The sequence below is a fragment of the Microtus pennsylvanicus genome, chromosome 4 (genome assembly GCF_037038515.1).
Source record: "Microtus pennsylvanicus isolate mMicPen1 chromosome 4, mMicPen1.hap1, whole genome shotgun sequence".
NCBI lineage: Eukaryota > Metazoa > Chordata > Mammalia > Rodentia > Cricetidae > Microtus > Microtus pennsylvanicus.
In genome coordinates, this window is record NC_134582.1 from 73009196 (window position 1) to 73033201 (window position 24006).

At 48.1% G+C, this 24006-nt stretch overlaps 1 protein-coding gene across 1 annotated transcript; it reads left to right on the forward strand.

Moving 5' to 3' along the window:
- The first annotated feature begins 1808 nt into the window (after positions 1-1808).
- LOC142847993 (fructose-1,6-bisphosphatase 1) lies at positions 1809-22379 on the forward strand. Its single transcript, XM_075969389.1, has 8 exons — positions 1809-1823; positions 2070-2344; positions 12075-12237; positions 13959-14051; positions 16065-16205; positions 18198-18335; positions 20043-20162; positions 21970-22379. Exons 1-8 carry the CDS (start codon positions 1818-1820, stop codon positions 22159-22161), a joined length of 1128 nt encoding a protein of 375 aa, XP_075825504.1. The 5' UTR covers positions 1809-1817; the 3' UTR covers positions 22162-22379.
- Positions 22380-24006: the final 1627 nt, after the last annotated feature.

Consider the following 24006-nt stretch of genomic DNA (forward strand, 5'->3'; position numbering starts at 1 on the left):
AAATGTGGGGAGAGTTGAGTTGCATAAGCAGTCTGGCAATGCCTGTGGCTGTCGTGTGACTTCTAATGTGAAGAGCCGAGGATGGCCACAGATACAAACAGCCAGGCCTCTGTTGGTGATGACATCAATGGGTACTGCAGGTCCCATCCAGCTCAAGGCGAACAAAAACTTCTTCCATAGCTGCTAGTACTCCTGGGTTAGACAGTGCTAGAACTTTGAAGGCAGAGGCTGCCACCCCTCCTGTGTCAGGCCCCCTTCCAGAGCAGCCTATGAAGGATGAAGAGTAACCCTGGTGTGTAGCATCTTGACCCTCACTGAAGTGGGCTCAGAAGGGTCATCTCAGCCTCAGGGCTGCTTGTGGCCTTGGTTGAGCTCATTATGGCTACAATGTCATGGCTCAGTGTCCTCTGTCCCACCCTGCTGTGACCATCAGACTGTTCCATATTGTCTCCGGGGATGAGAGGGTAATTTCTTAGGAAAATGAGTCACTGGAACACAGGGTGGGGCAGGTGGAGGAAGAGAGGATGGTACCGGAGGGCTTGCCAAGAGACAGAGGGTCCAGAAAGCGTGGTGCTGGGAGGAGTCCTCAGAGACAGCAGTGCAGAGAGGATGATGCTAGAAGAAATAGTGGGAAGAGAGAAGATGACGCTGCAGGAGTGTCCGGAGACAGTAGGTCCAGGGCAGGGCAGGATGCTTCAAGCCCACACCATGTGAAGATTAGTGGAGATTGACAAGGGACTCAGATAAGCTGAACAGAAGGCATGCTGCTAGGTCTCCCAGCTTCAGATCATGACCTTCTACAGTCTGTTCCCACACCATTTAGAAGAAAACACGTCTTGTTACTACCCAGCTTAAAACCCTCCAAAGATTCCTCAGGCACTGTGAATAGAACCCACACGGGTCTTGCTATGATCCATGAGATTTGTCATAATTTATTCTTTCTCACCCTCTTTTCTTCCCCTGAATATGTGTGCCTGTTTGGGTACTCATGTAAGGTTAGAGAACAGCCTTGGGTGTTAATCCTTGGGCACTGTCTACCTCATTTTGAGAGACAGTCTCTGATACATTTGGTGCTAGTTGATTGCACGAGCCTGGCAGGTTAGCCAGCCTCACAGATAGGTCCTCACTGGCTCTGCCCCAACATCCTTCAGGGTTTTTTTGTTGTTGTTCAAATATTACTTTCTCGGTGAACTTTTCCCTGACCACTCAGTTTCCTCTTCCCAGCATTCTGTGTTTGTTTTTTCTGTTTCATCTTCCCCTATGTCTATGTGGCTCCTGTAGCGAACTGATCCGTGATTTGTTTCTGTTTCTTTTTGCTTGTTAAACTCTGCTGAAGGAGGCCCCTGGCCACAAAGAGAACTGGTGTTCCGGTCCACAGTAGCTGTTCAGTAATTGTGACATGCGACAGTTAGAACAGGAGCAGGTCAGGTTGCTGGCTGTGGAAGTGCAGTGATCTCAGGACAGAGTTGTGTCTGGAACTGTTTCCCTTGCAGAACACGCTTGTTGGAACCTAACTTTCTCAACAGTTCTCCAACTCTAGAAACCTCGAGGAGGCAACAATTAAGGATTCAGACTGATGAAGGATGGGAGTACACTTCCCAGAACGTGAGTCAAGAGACAGGTGACAGGGTGCAGAGAAGTGACCGAGAGAGCAGTGGGTAGGCACCGGAACTGGCCAGCGTGGACTCCACCAGCTGTGTAGGGAAAGTAATCGAACGAGTTACTCAACCTCTCTGGATTTGCTTTGTATTTTAAGGGGGGAAAGTTCATCAGGCTTCCTCTTCGGCAGGTTATTGCTGGGATTGAAGGCGATCGTCATGCAGGTAACCCAGAGGCGTGCTGCACAATGCATGCAGGGCTGTGGGGCAACAGAGGAGGAAGTGTTGATGTCAGCGTGGCATCTAGGGGAGGGTGCATGGAACGGAGGGAGGGAGGGAGAGGTTAGAACTGGCACTGGCAGAACGACAGTTGAGCAGAGGCTGGGAGCAAGGAGGTGTTTCCTGGGACTGGGGGCGGAGACCTGGCAGCTATAGGCTCCGCCAGGACTCAAGCTCATTGAACTTCTGCAGGCACCCCACGGACTTCAGTACTCCCGCTGTGACCATCACCAGTGGCCCTACCTGCCAGCATTTGCAGCGAGTACCTGCAGCCAACACCTGCATCGGGCCCCAGCAATGGCGGACCAGGCGCCCTTCGACACGGATATCAACACCCTGACCCGCTTCGTCATGGAGGAGGGCAGGAAGGCTGGGGGCACTGGCGAAATGACCCAGCTGCTGAACTCGCTCTGCACCGCGGTCAAAGCCATCTCTTCCGCGGTGCGCAAGGCGGGCATCGCACAGCTGTGAGTTAGGCCTCTGGTGGCTGTGTCTGGTCTGTTAGAGCTCCTGACTTCTCTGCCCCCCCGCCCCCTTGCTGATAGTCAGTGTGACTATTTGAAGCCTGAGATTCCTGTCTCTTGTCCTGCTGCACACAAGCCTTCATTCTCCTTCCTCCGTGTGATGGAGCAGGCCCCTTAGGAGGGCTGTCTTCCAAGTGCACAGGGCTCTAGCCCTCTTCTGGTCTCAACTCTTCCTTGTAGCTCCTTCCAGTCTCATGGTAAAAGTGGGCGACTTACCAGCTGCCCACCTCGACCTCAGGCAGAAAGTGGGCAGTTTCTTCTGCTTTCTGTTTAACCCGTTTACTCTCTTTGAGTTCCAAGATAAGTTTCTAATCCGATATCATCCTTGACCTAGACTCGTCCCGTTAAGAGTACCCGCCACCTGGCAGTCTGGGAAGAAGCAGATGCCCACAGTGCCCTGGGTGCTCCTCTTTCCGGGGCTAGCTGTAGAGGCTCACCTCATGGGGCAACAAAACCTATTTACATTGATGCCATGAGCAGATCTTGCCCAATTAGTGAAAAGTTCAAAGACAGGGCAGAAGTAGTAGATTGCTTTCGATGGAGCCAAGGAATCAGTCTCCTTCTTCGGAACCATTTGGGGACCTTGCTATTCAGACCCTCCTTCAGGGTCAGTTGGGGAAGGTCTGAGATTCTGCCTTTCCAAAAAGTTTCCTTGTGGTGGGTGCTTTATTATTAGTATTATTTTATTGTTCTAGAATCTACTATATACAGACCAGACTGACCTTGATCCCACAGCGATCTGCCTACCTCTGCCACCTGAATGCTGGGATTAAAGTGCGCATCACCCCACCTGCACGGTGGGTGATTTTAATACTTTGGTCTATATTTCATATTGTAGGCAGTAGGAACTGAAGGGACATGGAGTCTCAGAGACACCTTCCTGTAACTACACAGCTTTTTCTCTTTTCTCTCTTTTTTCTTCTTTCTTTTTTTTTCTTTGCTCTGGTTTGAGCACATGTTTGGTATTAGCTGGACTGGATACCACTGAACGGAACCTGACTTTTCAAATTATCTGTATACTTCCTCATGATTTTCTCATGCCTATGAACAATGCAGAAACTATGTGAGGTTTGTAGCTAAGTTGAACATATAATTCTTTGAAAAGCATTTTTAAATTCTCCAACAATGTGACATGGGTTGTTTGTTTCTTTATGCGTTTATTTCTTAGAACCTCTGTTTCTACTGTGTGGCTTGATTGACATAAATCTTAAGAAGGAAACACCTGGTCACATATACTTTTGGGTGCTAAGCAGGGCTAGGTCTTGTTAGAGAAACTTAGGAACAGGTATGTTAGAGGCGAGGACTCCTTCACTGTTTTGTTTCTGGCCCTAAGGAGTCTTTCAGCAAGCACTCAGATAAAGTCCCACCTCAAATGAAATTTGCAGCACACAGATTTAACTCTCTGAGGATCTGAGGGCTCTGTAAGAGACAGAAGTTGGCATTGTTTATATTATTTTCAAAATAAACCAGTACCGGTCACAATCCCAGAGAGACTTAGAAACCCTGATTCTGCTATGGGATCTCCCAGTTTTTAACTAACCTGAGATAATGGGAGTGGGGTTTGGTAGAAAGTGCTAGTTTTGGCACAGAAGAGAATGTGTATTCATAGTCTAGATGGTCAAGACACCAGCTTTGAAAATACTATTGCAGATTCCTTAAAGAGTTGTACCCATTGACAAAAACACCAAGCCATTCAAAATATACAAAGGAAAAAGAGACCCCACCCCCCATGTGCTAAATCCTTGGGGTACCCATTGCTAACTGGTGTCGACTATTTTCTCAGATACTTGTTTGTGCTCAAGTAAATGTCTATATGAACATGCATTTATACATTCCTATGTAGCTGGCCAACGAAATGGGACTGTATTTATCGTGTTTATCTTTACTTAAGTAATGAACATTTTCAACCATCAGGGTGTGACATCCTCGGCCTTCTTTAAAACTGCTGCAAGGTGTTTCACTGAGCAGACACCTCCTGAGTAATAGAGCCATTCTGCAGTTTTGTGGCATTTAACTCCACTACTCTGGCTGTTATAATGGCAGACTAGGTGTTAATGATGGTTACACGAATAGCTGACGGGAAGAAGCTGAATTCTTGCGGGACAGGAAGCATGTGACTGTTCACAGTGTGGCATGCAGTCAGACCACTAGCAACAGGATAGGATCTCGACAGGCCTCCAAATTATGTTCACTGGGGCTTTGAAGTGTTGAATGAAGAGCCAGTGTGCCTTCAAAGAGCTTATTAGTGAGGCCAATTGGCCTGAGAAGAGCGTGCACCCAGAAGGATGGGACCGTTGCAGTTCCTGCAAGAGCCTCATCAGAACCAGTCTCAAAAGCTCAGCCTGATGTCTCACAGGGAATCAGCGGAGTTATAATTATGAATCATGATGCTACCCTGTCTCAGTCAACCTTGAGGTCGCTATTGTTGTCATCTCCCTTGCTCCTAATGAGGCAATATCCTGAGGCAGCATCTCACATAGCCCAGGTCAGGTCGTGAGCAAGGGAAGGCTAGAAGTAGGGAGTTGGAGGAGACGGCATGGGAAATGGGTGGGGAAGATGGAGTGATCAGAGGTATAGTAGCAGAGAAGGAAGGGGAAGGACCTGACAAAGGTGAAGAGTGGTTTGGATTTGAAAGGCTTTGAGAGGTGTTCTCGAAGAACTGGTTCTAGCAAATGGGAGTAGAATCTTGATACCAAACAGGAAAGCAATACAAAACTCCAAAGGGAAATACAAGGAGGCGTTGACTTCTAGAGGCTGGGGAGCAGTGAGTGAATGTGGACTTAGGCTATTGTAGAACATACAGACAGTCTCAGGGCATCCAAGTCACTGAACTCAGCACCTTGGTCCCAAGAATGCCACGACTGGGTTTAGAAGAGTAGGGGCATGGCTGAACCAAAAAGCCCATTTCAGAGAGAAAGAGCTGGGCTTAGATTCCTGGGCTGACATTTAATTAACGTGGTGATATGGATGGGTGGTGAAGCATGTGTGAGCCTCAGTTTCCCCTCTTGTCAGATAGGGACAACCACTCTTGAACCTCTGAGTGCTGTGTGAAGATGAAGGAGTTTGTTAGTTACATATGGATTCATCCCTGCTTCCTGAAGCAAACTATTTTCTTCTGTAAACTATTTTCTTTGTGCTTTGTCTTCCTTCTGTTTTGCAGCTGCCCACATACATACCAGCTGGAATATATTCCAGGCCACAACATAGGGAATTGTGTGTGTGTGTGTGTGTGTGTAGGTCAGAGCTAAACCTTTGCTGCTGTTCTCAAAAGGTATCTGCCTTGTTTGTTGAGACGGGGTTTCTCATTTTCCTGCAGTTCACTTGCTGGCTAGAATAGGCAGGCTGGTTGGGGAGCTTCTGGGATCTGCCTTTCTCTGCCTTCGCAGCATTGAAATTACAATCACGTGCTACCATGCTCTGTTTTTAAAACACAGGTTCCAGGGATTGAGTTCAGAAATGGTGGTTGCGTGGCAAACACACTAACTGAGGTGTCTCTCCAGCTGTTTCTTTTTCATATATGAGCTCTTTCTTATTTGATGAAGGGAACCAATACAGAGATCCAGTTTTAAGTTTGGCGTGGTGGGCTGGTCACTGCATGCTGACACCTGTCTTTACATTTGCAGAATTCATGGCACAAAACCGCTCAGAACAGTATCAGATTCGCTTTCGGTTCTTGGCTTCTCTGCACCATATGACTTGCGTGCATTGCAAATCTCATTCCAGGGCAGACTCAGAGCGGGCCTCATACCCTGACATCTGCCCATCTGCACCCTGCATGAACAAAAGCCGGGGTTGGGTTCTGTGACCCTGAAAAGAGCTGGATTGGCACCTCTTCCATGTATTTCTTAACTAACCCTTGGATTTTCCCCCCTGGGTGAATGGTTGGTCATTTACCAGAGGATCAATCAATAACAGAGTGGAGGTGGGGTTACCTGGGACTTCAATGATAAGACTTAAATCATAGATTTAAGTAATAACCTCCCTCCCCTTGCCCTTGGTTAGATGTTCTGAAAATATTATGGTCCTCCAGCATGCTGCCAAAGGGGCTGAGCTCTGGTGTCGACACTGGAGGAAGGGAAATAGCTTGTCAGTCAGGAAGTCAAGGATGTCATATAGGGCTTGTTAATCACGTGGTGGTTCCTGGTTTCAGTCCTGCTGTTCCAGGCTAAGGCTGCGCCTCAGTGGAAAGTGCTTATCTAGCATGGAGGTGGGGGGGGGGGGTGAGGGGATCAGAAGTTCAAGGTCATACTGGTATACATAGGCTACCTGAAAACTCCCCTTCCCCCCAAAGGCACCCAGCTTCTGGCTCTGACAGACCTGGGGTCCTCTCTGCTGTGGTGGGAGAAGCTGCTTTTTGCAGCAGTTGGTGGAGAGAATATTGCAGAGAGTAAGAGACGAGTGCTCAGCCCCGAACCTAGAAGCTGTATTTATTCTCCTACCACCAAGGCTCTGGGGAAAATCTCGGGAGAGGCGGCAGGAAGAATGTAAGAGCCGGAGGATGGGGAGGAGCGCTGCGAAGAGCTGTCTTCTAGACAGCTTGGCTATAGTGAACCCACAGCAGCTGTGGTCCCCTGCACAAGACCTACAAAAGCCCAGAGTAGATCTCTGGCCCCGCCCCTCACTGAGGGTCTATCAGCAATGGATATTTGCCAGGGGAGACTCATTCTGTTTGGAGAATGTGGGGCTATAGAATTCCCATGATCTAGTGGATGACCCCACACCCATGCTCACATGGGTAGAACACTAACTCGGCTTAGAGGATGTAAAAACAAAGACTTGAAATCAGAAGGAGCATTTTAAGGGATGTGGGGAGAGCCAGTAGGTGTTGATATGGTCATCTTTCATTATATTGCATGTATGAGAGTCTCAAAAATAAAGAGAAAAGTCAAAAAGCAGAGCTACTGAAGACCTTGCTTCTTCTGTGAACATCTTAAATCTGCCTATAAAACACCAGAGTCTTCATGGCCAAGGAACAGCTCCTGCTGTGCTAGAAATCCTATGTAAACTTTGTATAAAATATTAATACTTAATATAAATTTATGAAGGCTTAAACATATTGAACAAATTAACCCACCCTCTAAGGAATCCCATGTTCTACAAATGAAAATAGTTTATACTTTCAAACTTTGAGTTTGACAGTAAAAGTAAAAGATGAGATATACAAAGTATTTCCTAAGGCCAGTGATAGCCCATGGGCTTCAGAGAGGGTATGCTGTGTCTCTAAAAGCTAAGTCTTGGCTTTTCTAACTCTATCTGCTTGATCTGAAGGATCAGCTAATTTGAAGAGAACTGAAGTGAAATGCCGTAGGACCTCAAAGGAGCTAGTTTTTCCCTTCATGCCACATATTGTGATGACAATCCTATGTTGGCCATCTTCTTAGAAGCTGTCTGAGAAGTGGTTTGGAGCTGGTCCCCCACCCACCCAGCGACAAACGGTTTAGAGCTGGTCTCTCCCCACCCAGCACAAATCATTCGCTCAGCGGATGCCTCTGGGAATGTTAAGACCAGTCTTGCCTGTCATTTTACAGACACATCTGTAGACCAGGTGTGTCATACTCCCTGTTTCCGGCTAAGTTTATCAGGAGAGCACAGCCAGGGAGTTTGAATGGGTTGACAAGGATCACATACTTGGTAGGAAGAACATACAGATTTTGAATTCAGGTCTTTGTGCCACAGACTTCTTGCTAAGACCTCACTTTGCATCTCAGCACAGATGGATTAATGTTGACAGAACTTGGGGTAGGATGATAATACTTCTTAAATGTTTGCCTACATACACACAGGCATTATTTAGAGCTTTTGGCCTTTATCAACTCGTTCTCCACCATCTCCACACACGATGAAGCTGATTGTCTGTACTCCCATGCTATAGAAGAGCCAGGGGCCAGAGGTATGAAGTGACTTGCACAGGGCTGTTAAGTATGTAGTAGAGCTGGGACTGGAATCCTGGTGATTTAGAGTTCTGGCCTGTGGCTTTGACTGTCACCTCCTGTGTTTTTCTGACAAGCTGGTGGGAGGGAAAAGCCACTATCCCTGCCTGCACAAGTTTGTGAAGGAAGTACACCTTGTTTTTTTTATTTGTTGTGTGTGGGGAGGAGTGCAGTGAGAGATGTCACTGGCTAGAGCAATGGTGTGTGGAGTGGAGAAGGACAGAGGTCTGGCTGTGAGGCAAAGGTGCCCAGCTACAATCCATACATTGCTCTGACCACTGTGGTAGCATCATTGCCTGGCAAATGGAAATCCATTCTCCTGAGCCCAGTGTCTACCTTCAAGTCACAGTGCTGTGTTTCCTTGGAGGTGACTTAGTACCTGGGCTTAACAGGGAAAGCCCTCACACTCCATGTCCTTGAGAGGTTGCACAGTGAATAATCTTGGAGTTTGAAGGTTTCTGGAAAGGACCATCCTTCTAGAAGAGGCAGGCCCACACTGGGGGCAAAGAAGAACTCTGAAGGAAGATGGAGGAGCAGCGTCACCCAGTGGCCACCACCTCAGTGCAGGGATAGAGCTGGTCTCCATACTGCTCAACCCTGTCGAGTGTTGTCTGGCCCACAGGACTCTCATTAAGGACAGGCCTCTGTGACCCCTGACTTCCTGAATGCTGGCTTCTCTGTGACCCCAGGGTCAAGCCCTCTCAAGCAAGGGCACCCTATGGACTTGACTTACCAAGTCACCTCTGCCGATAGCACTGAAAACTTCCATAGCACAGGGAAAGAAGTGTGATGCCAGGCCTCATGGTATTTATGGTTTGGTCAAATGTTGAGAAAAATGCTCAGAATGCTCAGAAAAATCAGCTGAGTGGGCCGGGGCCTCTTGTGACTGCATCTCATGAATTTCCTGGATCCAGGCATTATGGGAGAAAGACCTCAAAAGTTTTAAAAACATACTCTTTAGATATTTACACAGCAGGAAGCCCCTTCCTTCTGGAGATGCTTATACCTTTGATTTGCAATCATTGCTGACAGGTTCGGGGGTTTTCTGGGATTTGGGGTGTCTTCTCTTTCTTAAAAAAAACCACAACAAAAAGCGAAACAACGAAAACAAAGCAAAACAACAGAACACTAAATTCCACGCAGTTGGAAGAGGGCACCGAGTGCTTTCCCGACCATCCAGATGAATTACCCACCCTGTTACCTGACTTACGCTCCTCCCTGATTGTTACACTCATTTGGGAATAGCTGTTCTTGCTTGTCTTTCCTCACTAAGCTCCCTGAGGCCATGGGCCTGTTCAGCACTGCAGCCTCAGCACAGTAGATCCCCAGAGAGTCATTTGTAGATTTGATGAAGGCATACATAGGCTCTTAAGTAAACAGCATGGGGTACAGGAGTAGGTGGGACTGGGGCCCATTCTCCTCACAAGCTGTGATTTGCTAAGATCTGCATTTCAAGGGGTCGTGTGCTGGGAACCCAGTCTCCAGTATGCTCATGGTGTTGAGAGGTGATGGGGCCCTTTAAGAGGTGGGACGCAGTGGGAGGTGGCATGCTGGCCTCACCCCCCTCTCCTCCCCCTGCTTCTTGTCTCCCCTGTGACCTCTCCTTCATCCAGGTATTGTAGCCAGGGGTGTCATCCTCCAATGAGGTGACCCAGGCTAAAGGCTTGTTGTCAAAGTTGGGGCTATGCTTGTACCTTCTGTCTTACTCATCGAAGCAGCTCTCTGTTGCTTCAGGTTCTTCATCACAGTTGTGACAAGCTAGGAGCCGGTGTCTGTCTGCAGGGCCCCAACCCTCTGCCTGGGGCTCTCATCTCCTCTGCCCCATGTCTCAGACTCCCCAGGCCAGTTCCCATCAGTCTGTATTCCCTATTTTCTAGTTAGATGATGACAGTGACCTAGTGATGATGACATCATCTAGTGACGATGGCAGTGGCTGATGCTAACAAATGAGCCAACCAGGCCTTTTGCTTGGTGCCAAGACTGTGTTGAGCTCTTTGTGTGTTTTTTTTCCAATGGGGGCCCTATGTGGGAGATACCATTCCTTCTGTGCACACGCAAGACGAGAGGGAGGTTGGAAACCAGGGACTCACAGAGCTGAGGTCGGTCTGCACAGAGGACTGTGCATCCTACATGCCTGGGTCCTCACCTGTCAGTACTGCCCCCCCTTCTGAATCAACGGTGGCAATCATGGTGGCAAGCTCAAGCGAGAGGGAGGAAAGCTGCCACCATGGTGCTAGGGAAGGAGAAGCTCCCGGGATGGCGATCCTACCGAGTATCGAGATACACTCTTCCACCAGAGTGGACTTCACAGTGGATTTCAGAAAGAGACAGTGTGCAGAGACCCAAAGGCAGGTCTCAGTGAAAAAGGAGTGGCAAGCAGAAGAGAAGAGGTGGAGGGCTGGAGGGCAGGATACTGATCTCCAGGCTAGAAGGGAGTGGCCATGACTATGGCTGAGTCGGGCAAATGAGTCAAGCAGACCTTTTGCTTGGCCGTTTCTAGACTGGGCTATGCTGTACTCAGCTGTGCAGAAGCAAGTTAAGTTTCAAGGGAAAACTAAGTTTTCAACAGTTGAAGCAAGGGCCTGGAGCTGTAGCCCAGCTGGTCGAGTACCTGAGTAGCATGCACAAGGCTCTGGTTTGGATCCTTAGCTCCTAAGGTTTGGGTGTGGAGGTGGAAGCAAGAAGATCAGATGTTCAAGGTCATCTTCTGTTCTTAGAGAATTCGCGGCCTGCTGGGCTACTTGAGATCTTGTCTTAAAGAGAAAGGAACAGTTGAAGCAAGCAGTCGCTGAAGCGGTGACAACCAGTTCCCAGGAAATGCCAAGGACATCTCAGGGTGTCATTGTGCCACTGTGCCCCTACCCCCTTCCAGCTCCCTGGCTAAACCCTCACATCCACTCCCGCTGTTCTTGGCCTCCTTCCTGTGTCTTTCATCAGCCTGCCTTCCCCTCATCCAAACAAAACCAGGCTGCGTTCTGGATGAACCCCTTGGATTCTGGGAATTCTGCAGTGATTGACTTGGAGGTAGCTCACAAGGAGAGTAGGAGCTCAGGCTTCTCAGCCCCTCCCCTCTGGAGGTCTGACTCTAAATAGAAGCTGAGGATCATAAGAACAGACCTTGCTGGGGGTTAGAGGGAACAGCTCGCTGCCATGCACTCTGCCTGCCTGTGGGTCTGAAGTCCATGGGTGTTGGCAGTCTATCTTTCTCCTCCCCCAAACAGCGTGAGACTCCTTGTCTTTCAGGATGATTTCTGTCACAAGCCAAAGCATCCCCTGGGTTAGCGCATACACCAGGCTCACTCCAACCTGGGCTTTTTGGCTTTTTTTTTTTTAACTTCTACATGTGCATTAAACTTCTACAGGTGGGGATAAACATTGCTTCCCGCACAAAACAGACAGCAAAAAAAAATCACCCCTTATTATGTATAAAGCACAGACACAGTAAGAAACACACCGTGTGAAAACAGGGTAGCGGTCTGTTCATGGGGGAGGGGAGGATTGTTTTAAAAGGTTTAGGAGGGTCGCGATAAAGATTGGGAAACATGAATCTGACCAGGGACACATGGGATCTCAGAACTGGAACTGGGTCTTGGGAGCAGTGTCCTCACCTCTTCTGCCAAGCCTTCCAGACAAGGAGACCCCGACATGTCTGTTTTCCTTCTTCCAGATTCACTCTCTTAGGCTTGCTCTTAGTGGGGGTTCTGGTGGCCCTGGCTTATTTTCTGTGGTTTTCTTCCCTCTAGCTTTGGCATCGCTGGCTCAACCAATGTGACGGGGGATCAGGTGAAGAAACTGGATGTCCTTTCCAATGACCTGGTTATCAATATGCTGAGGTCGTCCTTCTCTGCCTGCGTTCTCGTGTCTGAAGAGGATAAACATGCTATCATAATAGAACCTGAGAAGAGGGTGGGTCTGTGTCTGCATGCTGAAGGCTTGCATGTAGCCATTTTCCTCTCGGACTGCGTACAAGATTCTATCTGGTTCTCCAAGTTAGATTTCTAGGGATTACCCAGGCTCCCTCAGTTTGGTTTTCCTGCCCTCCCAAACCTCTGAACTCTGTCCCAAAGGCTCCATTGATCCTGTTCTTCCCACTTCTCCACGTGTCTCCCCATTCCCGAGTGGTCACTACTGTGTTTAGGTGTCTTCAAAGCCTGGCTTCGGCTAACTGCCTCTTCAATGCGGCCAGTTCCCAGACCTCATGATACACCCGCTGCCAAGCTGAATTGACTTCACATTCCATCTTTACCTCAGGCACTGGGATTCCCTGGAGGTCTGATTGCTTTGTGCGGGCAGAGATCAAGAGATAGCCTGTGTGACCCAGTGTCTAGCTCCAGTCTGGCATGCTGTAAGGCTCAGTGACAAACAGCTGGGGGAGGGTTGGAGCAACCGCTGGGGAAATGTCCAACATTGCAGAGAGGCTTGGGGATTTGAACATGAGATGTTACAGGAAAGGGTTTATCCAGCTCTTATAAGACACTGGCAGCCAATAACACAAACCCAAGACTAGAAGCAGTTACACTGTCTGTCTTTCCCTGATGAAAGTGTGCTGGGGCCGTGGACAAGTAGCCCTGGGAAAGACAACCAGAAGCTGATTAAATGTTCAGTTGTGTTGACCTTAGTAAGGGGCAGGAACCAGCCAGGAGCCATGTGCTCCGCAGCAATGGGCTCCACAGTGATGCGCTCCACTGCCCCTCTAACACATTGCCACATGCCACACAAGTCCTGATCTTTCTGGCAGTCTTGGCCACTTCTCCAGCACTCCCACCCCTGCTGCGACAGGCCATCACAGCGACTGCAGTCTCATTTTCCTGCATCCATGGTCATCAATTGTTAAGGGCAAGCAGTCAAGGAGTCCTTTAGATCTGGGGTGGAACAGTAAACACCCCCCTCCACACACACACACACACACACACACACACACACACACACACACACACCACACCTAAAGACTCTAACCGGAGATGGAAAATGAGTTGGTAAACTGGCTCCCCTGAAAATTTTCTCCAATTTGTTGTATTTAAAAAAAAAACTTAAGAGTATAAATGTTCAAAGACTGGACTGCCTGCTTGGAGTCACGGATAGAGCTTGGAAGACCCTGTTTGGGGAGCTTGAGAGCTGGGGATGGCCAGCCCAAGTGGGCACCGATGCTTTGCCTACCACCATCCAGGGCCACTTCTCTCCAGAGTCATATCAGGGGTGTTTTTGAGAAATCTGTGCACCGCCTTTCCATGTAGCCCCTCCCACACTGAGTGACAAATGTCTTACAGACTTAAGTGCTAAGGAGCTCGTCCCTTCCCCTGAGGCATTATTTCTGTGCCTTACAAGTAAAGAGAAACAAATGAGTATTTTTTGTTTTCCTTTCTTCCTTCGACTGCCAGGACACTCTCAAACCAAAATCATGATTCTGCTATATCAGTGATGTAGTAAGTTATGATTTAATTATCTGCATTCTATCCCTTCCATACTTTCTATTTTAAATGTTTTCTCTGCCCGAGATTTGCCTGTCTGTCTATTCTTCCATCTTCTGACAGAATATCACAAACAAATAAGACCATATATCTCACCTTGTCCTTGAGAGTTCATTCAATGTATACTTACCTTGCTTGCATTTTGTTTTCTTTGCCCAGGGCAAATACGTTGTCTGTTTTGATCCTCTCGATGGCTCATCCAACATTGACTGCCTCGTGTCCATCGGAACCATTTTTGGCATTTACAGAAAGGTAAAGTATGGTGTCCAAAGCCCCTGGTTTTGATCAGAAAATGAATGCGGAGCATGGAGCTGTGGGTCTTGAATAGATTCAAGGTCTCATTGCCCTGCCTATTCTGTACAGAAGAACCACAAAACTGCTAAGGACAGTCATAACATGCGGGTGGGAAAAGAGACCATCTCACTCTTTCAGTTGCATCTCTCTCTTACAAAGAAACTGAGATTTAAAATTGACAAAGGACATGCAATGACGACCTCCCCGGACCAGCCCAACCTAACTTCATCAGTTTCTTCTTTAAGCCAAAAGCTTCCTAAAATGATCTCTTCATAAATTAAGAAAACAAAACCAGAAAAATATTCCCCCTGAGACAATTCACCTCACTCTAGTCTTCCTCTAGAAATTGGCAGTGTCCTTAAAAAATATTTGGTCCCCATAACTAAGAATGGAATTTTAAAAGGAATGGTTATTTGCCCTTGTGAGGGAAAGACCTTGGCAATAATCCCACCCATTCCTGCCCGACTTTCTCCTCCACCACCTCAAGTCTCCCAAATTGACAGTGTCCGCTGTGTGCTCCCTATGGGGTGACATGGAATGATACAGCCCAATGCCTGTTACATTAGTGGCCTCAGTAGGAGAAGAGAGGCAAGGCTCAGGCAGTCCTGGCTTTGCCCAGTGCCTTGCACTTGGCAGTCCCAGGCAGCTAGGCGGCATGCACTGGACTTCCAGGGGAAAGGCGTTCATTGCTCTGAGTATTCAGGAGGAAATGTGATCAAGAAGGGTTGTTATTGGCCAGGCTAGGAACCTCTGGTCCAGAGATTCTCCTGAGTGTGTGAACATCTCAGTGAAGTGGCCAAGCTCCTCATTTTAAGGGCACAGAAGAGAACAAAGGTGTTGGGTGACATAGTTCAGGGAGAGATAGGAAGCTTGGTGCAGGGTATGGCGAATCTATGTGGGAGCCTCCTGGGTGGAGAAGCAGTTTCTGTAAAGGCTTAGGGCAAGGAAGTAGAGGTAGTTAGAGGCCTGTGTCCCATCTTTGTGCCTCTGGCTTCTAGGGAAGAAGGTTATTATTTTAAAATGACCCAAACAAGTAATCTATATGACAATGGTCATTCATTTTCCTTTAGTGACACATTGGCCAAATTTGCCATTTAGAGAAACCAACTAAAAAAAATCCTTTTTCTATTTCTCACCAACCGCTCAGCCTCTGCTGGCCTCCATTCCCTCTCTAGTTCTGTGAGGCCAGCTTTAAAACGTGCCTCTTACACTGGGCTGTGGGGGAGAAACGTCAGCAGCATCTGGCCTGTCCTCTAATGACCCCAGAGAGATGCCACAAACTCTATTTCTGAGAATTTCTTTGATGTGGGAGTAACTGACCACACTGCTCAGGGATAGTGTGTTCCAACTGACTGACGGACGCACAGAGAATCAATTTTCCCCTGAGATGCTCAGCCCTGCAGCCTTGTGCTAATTTGTTTAAATAAAGATGGAAAAGGCAGGTGAAGACACGGGTGCCCGTAATCAGGTTACATTAGCGGAGCTGGCGGGAAGGCGTGCTGTTTTTTGGAAGCGATAATTGGAGGCACGAGGGAATATTAAATTAGGAAGATGTGAAGGGGATGTTGATTGGGAAAAAGGATCTTGATGCAGGAAGCTGGGGGTCTTTCAGGAAGGCTGGGGTAGTGATAGGATCAGAACACTACCTTTGGGATGCTGCGTGCTGTCCCTAGAGGTTCTCAACCTGTGGGTCAAGACCCTTCCGAGAGGCACATGTTGGATATCCTGCATAGCATATATTTGTGTTAGGATTCCCAACAGTAGAAAAATTACGGTTATGAAGTAACAGTGAAAGTAATTCTACGGTTGGGGGTCCCCACAGCGTGAGGGGCTGTATTAAAGGGTCACAGCATAGGATGGTGGAGGAGCAAGCATTGAGAGATCCCTGCAATGCATCCTGTTGATGTTGAACTGGAAAAAAAAAAGAACCACAAACCAAAATGAAAAGACGTGTTTTCTCTTTTGCTTTAGAAAACTACTGATGAGCCTTCGGAGAAGGACGCTCTGCAGCCAGGTCGGGAACTGGTGGCCGCTGGCTATGCGCTCTATGGCAGCGCCACCATGTTGGTCCTCGCCATGGACTGTGGTGTCAACTGTTTCATGCTGGACCCGGTGAGACATCTCTTAGGTTGGGTGCTTAGCTGGTAGCTTTGAGCTTGTACGCAGTTTGTGTGGTGTGTGTGTGTGTGTGTGTGTGTGTGTGTCCCAAATGCATGGTGCCTATGGAGGTCAGAAGAGGGTGTTGGATCCCCTGGAGCTGGAGCCACCAGTGGTTGTGAGCCATCCAGCATGGGTGCTGCAAACCCATCACGGCAAGAGCAGCAGTGCCTAAGCATCTTTCCAGCCACCTCCCTCCACCTTCTACAGACAACAACAAACCACACACACACACAAGGCATGAAGCACAGCATGGTGCCCTCTGGAAGAGGCAGTTCACTCTTGAGAGGGCTGGGGGAGTGTGTGTGAGGTGTGGCAAACTGCCTTAAATCAGAGCCTGGGCTATCTTTGACCCTTAGCGCTACTGCACTTTCACCTCCCTGGGAGCACGGGCACTTAATAAATAAACTAAGGCCAGAGTGGAGGGTGACAACAGAAGTCTAAAGTCTCTGCTTGAGGCCCCAGGGTAAATAGGGCAGGCCCAGAGCGAAGTTTAATCTGAGAGAAGGGTGCAGCTTCTGAGAGCACTGGTGTTTGCCGAGTCAGCCATCCGGATTTCCCAGTCCACCTGCCCGGCTCCTGGTGCCCTCTCTGCTGCTTTGGAGTTGGCAGACCCAAAGGGAAAAATACTCTGTCTCTTGATCGTGGACAGGCTAGTGGAAGGGTGGGTTTCTGGGTACAGGGGAGCCTCCCTCCCTCCTCAGATACAGACGTTTGCTGCATCAGCGTGGCCGCTGGAATGTTCCCTTGCAGATTGCCAGGGCTCCTTTTCATTGAACACTTCGGCTTGCTTTCTTTGGCCTGATGGAGGCGAGGTTACTCAGGGAAGATACCAAGTGCCTCCTTCTTCCTTTCATCTCCCTTCTAGGGCACATTGATGGCTGAGGTCATTGCTAGGATAGCTACCCGTGGGTTTCCAGCAGGCTTCAGCTTTCAATGAGCTTTTACAGCTCCTGTCTCAAATGTGGGAGACTCTTCTTTACCCACTAGGGGCTAAGGCTGGGTACAAGATGGTTGCCTGGGCAGCTGGGCCGCCTGAGCTCGGCAGGCAGCTCTGGCTCCTCGCTGTGAGAGTTTCTTTTCTAGACATTTTAGGCGGAGATATTTATTTTGCTTTTCTGGCTCCACAAAAATATTCCTATAAACGGATTGACCAAATTTTTGGAAATAAGAACCGAAAAGCACAAACGTAAAAGGAAGAGATCCCTTGCAGTGATGAAGTGTGACTGTGGCTAATCCCTCCCCTCCCCACTCCATACTCCCCTCAACATTTCCTCCGTGAGCTCAGGAGTGAGTCTTATTCTCACAGTTACTGTTTTCTGTCTCACATACTTCCTCTCTCCCTGTGTCTGAATGGTTTTTCCTTTTTCATTCTTTGACAATTTCATATTTTCTCTCCTCATTCCCTCCCATTGAAACCTTTCTTCCTCTCCGGTTTTCTTCCCTCCTCCCCTCCCTGAGAACCACTGAGTTTAAATAGGGTGGCTTGTATGGGCACGGACAAGGGCTATTTATAGGGGCATGAGCAACTTATCAATGACCACAACTGTGGGGGAAAGGCCGCCTTCTTCCTAGGAACCACCAATGACAACAGTCCTTCAGGGAGGGCGGGGCCTGATAAGCCCCTCCCCTTTCTATGATTTTGGAAGCTGGGTCTCAAAAATATAGCCCAGGTTGACCTTAAACTCCCAATCCCCTTGCCTCAGCCTCTCTAGTATTGGGGTTTGAGCTGTGCCCTCCCATGTCTGACCTTGTAAACATTCTTGCTTTGTGGAAATCATTTGCACCCTTAAACCCCAGCACCCTTCTACTCCCTCCGTCCCCTCACCACTGGAGCCTTTGGCTGCAGACACTGCTCCTGGGATGGGGTGTGGTCTCAGGCCAGGCTTTGTTCATGCCCGGGGGAGCTTGCTGGTCATCTGTCTACCTTTCTCCCTCGTTTCAAAGGCCATTGGAGAATTCATTATGGTGGACAAGAATGTGAAGATCAAGAAGAAAGGTAATATCTACAGCCTTAACGAGGGCTATGCCAAGGACTTTGACCCTGCCATCGCTGAGTACGTCCAAAGGAAAAAGTTCCCTCCAGTGAGTGAGTAGGCACGTGGGATTGCTGTGGCGTTGAGCTGTGGGAGGAGAGCCCTTGAGAGGGAAAGGGACACTTGGTCTTGAGAAGGGCCTGGACTTTGTCTGGTACTCTTGCTTTATGAGTAAATCTACTGATGGGAATTATCCTGGAGATGAAAGGAGAGAGAGGTGGAAACCATTGAACCTAGGTGCTGGGGCCGGAGTGTTTGCTCGGAGACACTGAAATCTGAGTATTATTTCCTTTTTATCTCCAAGCTTGCTCTGGACGATAAAGTCCACCAGATGAGCTCCTTTACAACAATAAAACATTTGTATTCTGGTGCCCTTGGTCCCCAAGCACCTCCCACATGAGGTCTGCACCTTCAGGCCTATGTCCCTGATGGATCTCGGTCTGTTGTACCAGGAAGGCTAGCATCAGGCAGAGGAGATGATTCAACGGGTAAATTTCTTGCTTCACAAGCATGGGGTCTGGAGATTGGTTTTCCAGGTCCAGCTTACAGGAGCCCTTCCTGTAACACCAGGGTAGTGGGGCAGAGAAGGAAGCTTCTGAGAAAGCAGTAAGCTAGGACGGCCAAATCAGACAGCTCCGGGGTTCATGGGAAAGACGGGACCTTACTACACAAGGTGGAGAGTGATGGAGGAAAACACCAGACAGCGGCCTCTAGCTTCCTCATGTATGCTCCTGTATGTGTATTCCCACAAACCCATGCACATGAGAACATGTACACACCTTTCTGCACGCCACCAAACACACATACACACACACGGTGGACAGTGACTGCTTTGGTGCCTCACTACAGAGGTTGCTAGTTAGTGAATATGAAGAAGAGAAATGGCTGATTGTTGAGGGGCTCTCTACAGGTGTTGGATTTTGCCTTACCATTGCTGCCCTTTTCTGAGGATGAAGCTCATATGTTAGCATGGCATCTCGGGGCCTCAAAGCTGGCCCCAGGCTTTCTCTCTAGCATGGTTCTCTCTCCTCTCCCAGGCACACTCCCTGTTCACATGCATGCCAGCAAGCCCTGTGACAATAGCACTTTTACGTCCATGCTGTTAAACCTTTGCTTGTTCCAAGTCCTGTCCCACAAAACATGCCCAGTTCTTTAGCTTGACAAAGTCTTTGTCAACCTTCAAGTTAAATTTTTTGTATTGTCTGGAACCAATCACACTTCCTTGGGGCTATTCTGGAATGCGAACTGTCAGGAGATATTCAGGAACTAAGTCCCCATGATTCCCTTCTTCTTCTATGGAATGAGATTGTCTTAAGGTTTACCAATACTATAAGGAGATACCATGACCGTGGCAACTCCTATAAAGAAAATATTTAATCGAGGCAGCTTGATTACAGTTCAGGGGTTCAGTCCATCATGCTGGAGAGTGTGCAGCCAGTGACACGTTTCCAACAGAAGGTGTGGCCCAGATTAAAGGGGTGCCCTCCAGCCTCAAGATCTGGATTGAAACTGTGTGTCACCCAGCCTCCTCCCAACAAGGCCACACCTCCTAATAGTGCCACTCCCTATGAGTTTATAGGGGCCAAATACATTCAAACAACCACAGGGATTTTCATCTCATGTCCTGCTCAGCAACAAGTGGGTGTTTTATAAGACACTTGGGAAGTGACTGTGGAATGGGATAAGCATCAGAGACATGAAGGGGGCACCCTCTGTCTTCCACGGCTCTAATTCTTTGCTGCTCTTAACCTTATAGGATAATTCAGCTCCCTACGGTGCCCGGTATGTGGGGTCCATGGTAGCTGATGTTCACCGCACTCTGGTGTATGGAGGGATCTTTTTATACCCTGCCAACAAGAAGAGCCCCAATGGAAAGGTACGTACATCCCCAAGGAAGAGAGCAAGAAGCAGCAGGTTTTGTTTCCAGCCTGGGGATTTGACTGCATTAGGTAGAAGGTCACGGAGCTGATGAAGTCCCCTGTGGTTGCTGAAATGTCTGTGACAGACTCTGGACTTGAGGCCAGGCCCAGACTGGATCAATGAAATGTGAAAACGTCTCACGAGGGCCTTCCCAAAGCTGTAGCAAAAGAGAATCAATGGAACTCCAGCAGGGGACTAAAAGCGCTCAGAGCTTCCAGGGGGTATGGGCTTGGCTTGTACAGAATGGGTTCCATTCATAGAGGGAAATGGAATAGTCCTGTCTCATTACCAAGACAGCAAATCAAATATGCTTTGCAGAGAGGGGTCTGCTTTGATGACTCCCAAGGGGCATAACATAGAAGGCGCTAATGAGCTTGGCATTTGCTACTTAGAAAGTGATGTTGTCTGATGAGGGACAAGGCTGTGGGGAAACCAGGGCCCCCAGGGGAATTCTTCCCACTGACTCTATTGGCCTTGTTATGGCCAGCTCTCTAGTAAGTCACAAGGCTGGTGTGCCTTCTAATGCTGGCTAGGGGACACCCTTTGTTTCTTCATACAAGGTGACAAAATGCTTCCTTTTCAAATATTCTGTCCTCTCCCCCAGCTCTCGTTTTCTTGTAACAGTCTCACATGCGGAAAGGCTGTGTGAACTCCTGATCCTCCTCTGCCACCTTCTAAAGACTGGGTGGTGTGAACCACCGTGCAGGGTTTTACACAGTACTAAGGATCAAATCCAGGGCTTTATGTATGTTACACAAGCGCTCTTAGCAACTGAGCTACATCCCCGGCACCTCTTAATATACGAAAGAAGAAGCAGGAGGAGCAGTGCCCTTAGGATGTCAGGAACAGAGATGGCGGGTCTGGTGGGTCTGCTCATGGCTCAGGGTGTCTGCTTCACTGAAAGCAGTTTTCTGTGTTCTTAGCACACCTGCTTTTCTCTGACAGCCTGGAAGTATCCAGTCAGCTTGCTTCATCACGCTTTCCTCAAGTGATCTACTTTCTTTTTCTTTGCCAGAAATGTGGAGGTGCCTCCCCGTTTTCAAGTCTGGCCCTGATTCCCATATGGAAACAGAGGCAGAAAATACTAGCGCAGTCTGTCTGCTCCACAGGCCAACTGCATGAAAATGTGCCCAATAAAAAAATTAATATTCAAAAGCGAATACCAACATATACGGCAGACAAAGTCCCAAGCCTGGAGCATTAGGTGGCTTGAAAGAGCAATGCACAGGGCTGCAGACAATAGTACACTGTTTGAAGGAGCCAGTCTGCCTTCCAGATGTCTGCAGTCAGACACCAATGTGGATTTAAAAGAAAAAAAAAAGCCTTAAGAACAGACAGCGCTCCATCCAACACACACGGAATCACTCATTAAGTCCAGTCTCTGGCTGTAAAGAGTACTGCCAAAATGTCACTCTGTCCCAGATCCAGGTGGTCTGCCTCATGTTTGCATCAGGTGGTTGACTAGCTCTGGCTCCATGAATGGTTTTATTCAACCAAATAGTTAATGGTTGTGTCTCAGATGCATTGTGGGGCATGAGAGAACTTTCCTAACTTAGAAGGAGAGAGGGAGAGACAGGGGAGGGACCGAGGGAAGAAGAAAAGGAGAGAGAGAGAGAGAGAGAGAGAGAGAGAGAGAGAGACTCCGTTACCATGGAAACTCCCACCAACTCTGCAGAGCTTTACAATAGAACAAGCCCCCCCCCCCGCCCCGAGATGGTAACACCTTCTGGCTGAAGACCTTGGTCTCTGGTCTTGTCTTCCAGCTGAGACTGCTGTATGAGTGTAACCCTATGGCTTTCATAATGGAGAAGGCTGGAGGAATCGCCACCACGGGGAAGGAAGCTGTATTAGACATCATTCCCACTGATATCCACCAGAGGGCACCAGTCATCATGGGGTCCCCTGAAGACGTACAGGAGTTCCTGGAGATCTACAAGAAGCATGCAACCAAATGAAGGCTGACCTTGCCCTTGACCCAAAGCAGAGCCTTTTATCTGGACCTGCGACCTCAGGCAGCACTACCCCATTCTGACCGTGTAACAACAGACCTAGCGGTGTGGGTAGTTTCACAGTTCAGTGCTTTGCAATGCAGCTGCATGCTACAATGCCATTATAGCAGGTGATATGCATTTTGAGCAAGTGAAGGAGAAATAAACACATTCTTCCTTTATAATTTTTTTGTGCTTTGTATCAACAGAATATTAGGCAAATCATTTAATCTCCACCACAGCTGTACGAGTATAATGCTATGCTGGGTTCATTTTATCCATGACGGAAGGAGGACTGAGGGTTAATGAAACCAGCTGAAGATCTCTAGCCTATGAGTGATAGATAGGGCTGGGGGATGAACGAGGCATCCTGGTCACTAAACTGAGTGAACATCATTTCTTATATGCGCAGTCCTGTTCCGTTCTGGCTGTTTTTGCCAGAAATTAGTGAGTGTCTGGCTTCTTCACCTTCTGCAGGTGTCTATAATCACCCAAGACAAAATGACAGTCTATGTTACTATTCAATGGTGCTTTTTATCCAAGAGTGGCTTTTACAACAAGGCCGTCTAATCTCTAGGGAGGGTCTAGTTGTCATAATGGAAATGATTGACCATAAGAACTAAATTTAAGGAGACAGACTGTGTGTCAAGCAGATACTTTTGCATCAGGAGCTTTCCTGAGAGGACCTGTCATAGCTGGTCCTGTGCAGGTGAGTGCAGTGAGAAATACACCTGCTTGGCACATAGTCTATTCTGCACATGGTTCATCCCTCTCTGGATCAGAAGTTCAAGATTGTGGAAAGTTATAGCAGGTGTTAGGAACATTCTACCCTGTGTGAGCTGTCTCTCTCTCTGTGTGTGTGTGTGTAAAATGTGCTTTTTTCACTTGTGAATGCTACACCAATTCCATATTCTTCCAATAGAACAGTTGTTTCAATCATAAGTCTTGGATTTGCTTTTGTTTGCTGACCTAACTGCCTGGTATCTTTTGATTGGGATGTGGGTTTATTTAATGGAATGCTTTTCAAGAATGCCTATTTGTATCCTGAGTACATGCAAATTTTTCTCTGTTTTTAGCCCTGAGCCAAGAACAGATCCAGAACAATAGCACAAACGCCAGTTCTCTTCTGATCATCTTTTGATTGAGCCCTGGAGGTTTTAGATGTTGTCTTTGGATAGACGAGTTGCTGGGACTCACTCACAGTCATATGAAAATGAATGAGATTTAGTTTCTACAGCGTGGTCTTGCCCTGAAGTGAAGGGTCCTGCTACTTTCAAACACATGGCGTCTCCTCTGCAAGAACCCTTGAAACCTCCCCTTGCACAGTAGGCTGCCAGGTCTCTCTGCCTACTTCTTTAGTACTAGCAGAAGCAGGAAGTATCATGAGATTCCATTTCCCATCCACTGGTCTTGGTTTGTTCTTAGAGTTTTCATAGCTTTGCCTCTCACCTTCCACACAGAAGACCAGCAGAGGGTGCATTCACCGTGCTTGCGAGTGGGAATGCTTCAGATGTGACTGGAAGCCGTTCCTGCTTTGACTTTGTCAACAAGGGCAGTTTACACACAGGGCATAGCACTGGTCATTGGATGAAACAGGTCAGGCAGGGCAGAGATGGAAGGTCCACTTCATCACCATTCATTCCCAAAACCCTTGGAGTAAGTGCAGCCCAGTACTCAGCCTCAGATGTGAGAATCATTTCAAGATGCCTGTAGTTGGTTCAAACGGTTCCTTCTCAGAGGACATGCTCACATGCAAATCTTGGTGACCGGCCCATGCGACGTTATGTGAATAAAGGGTCTCTGCAGATGTGA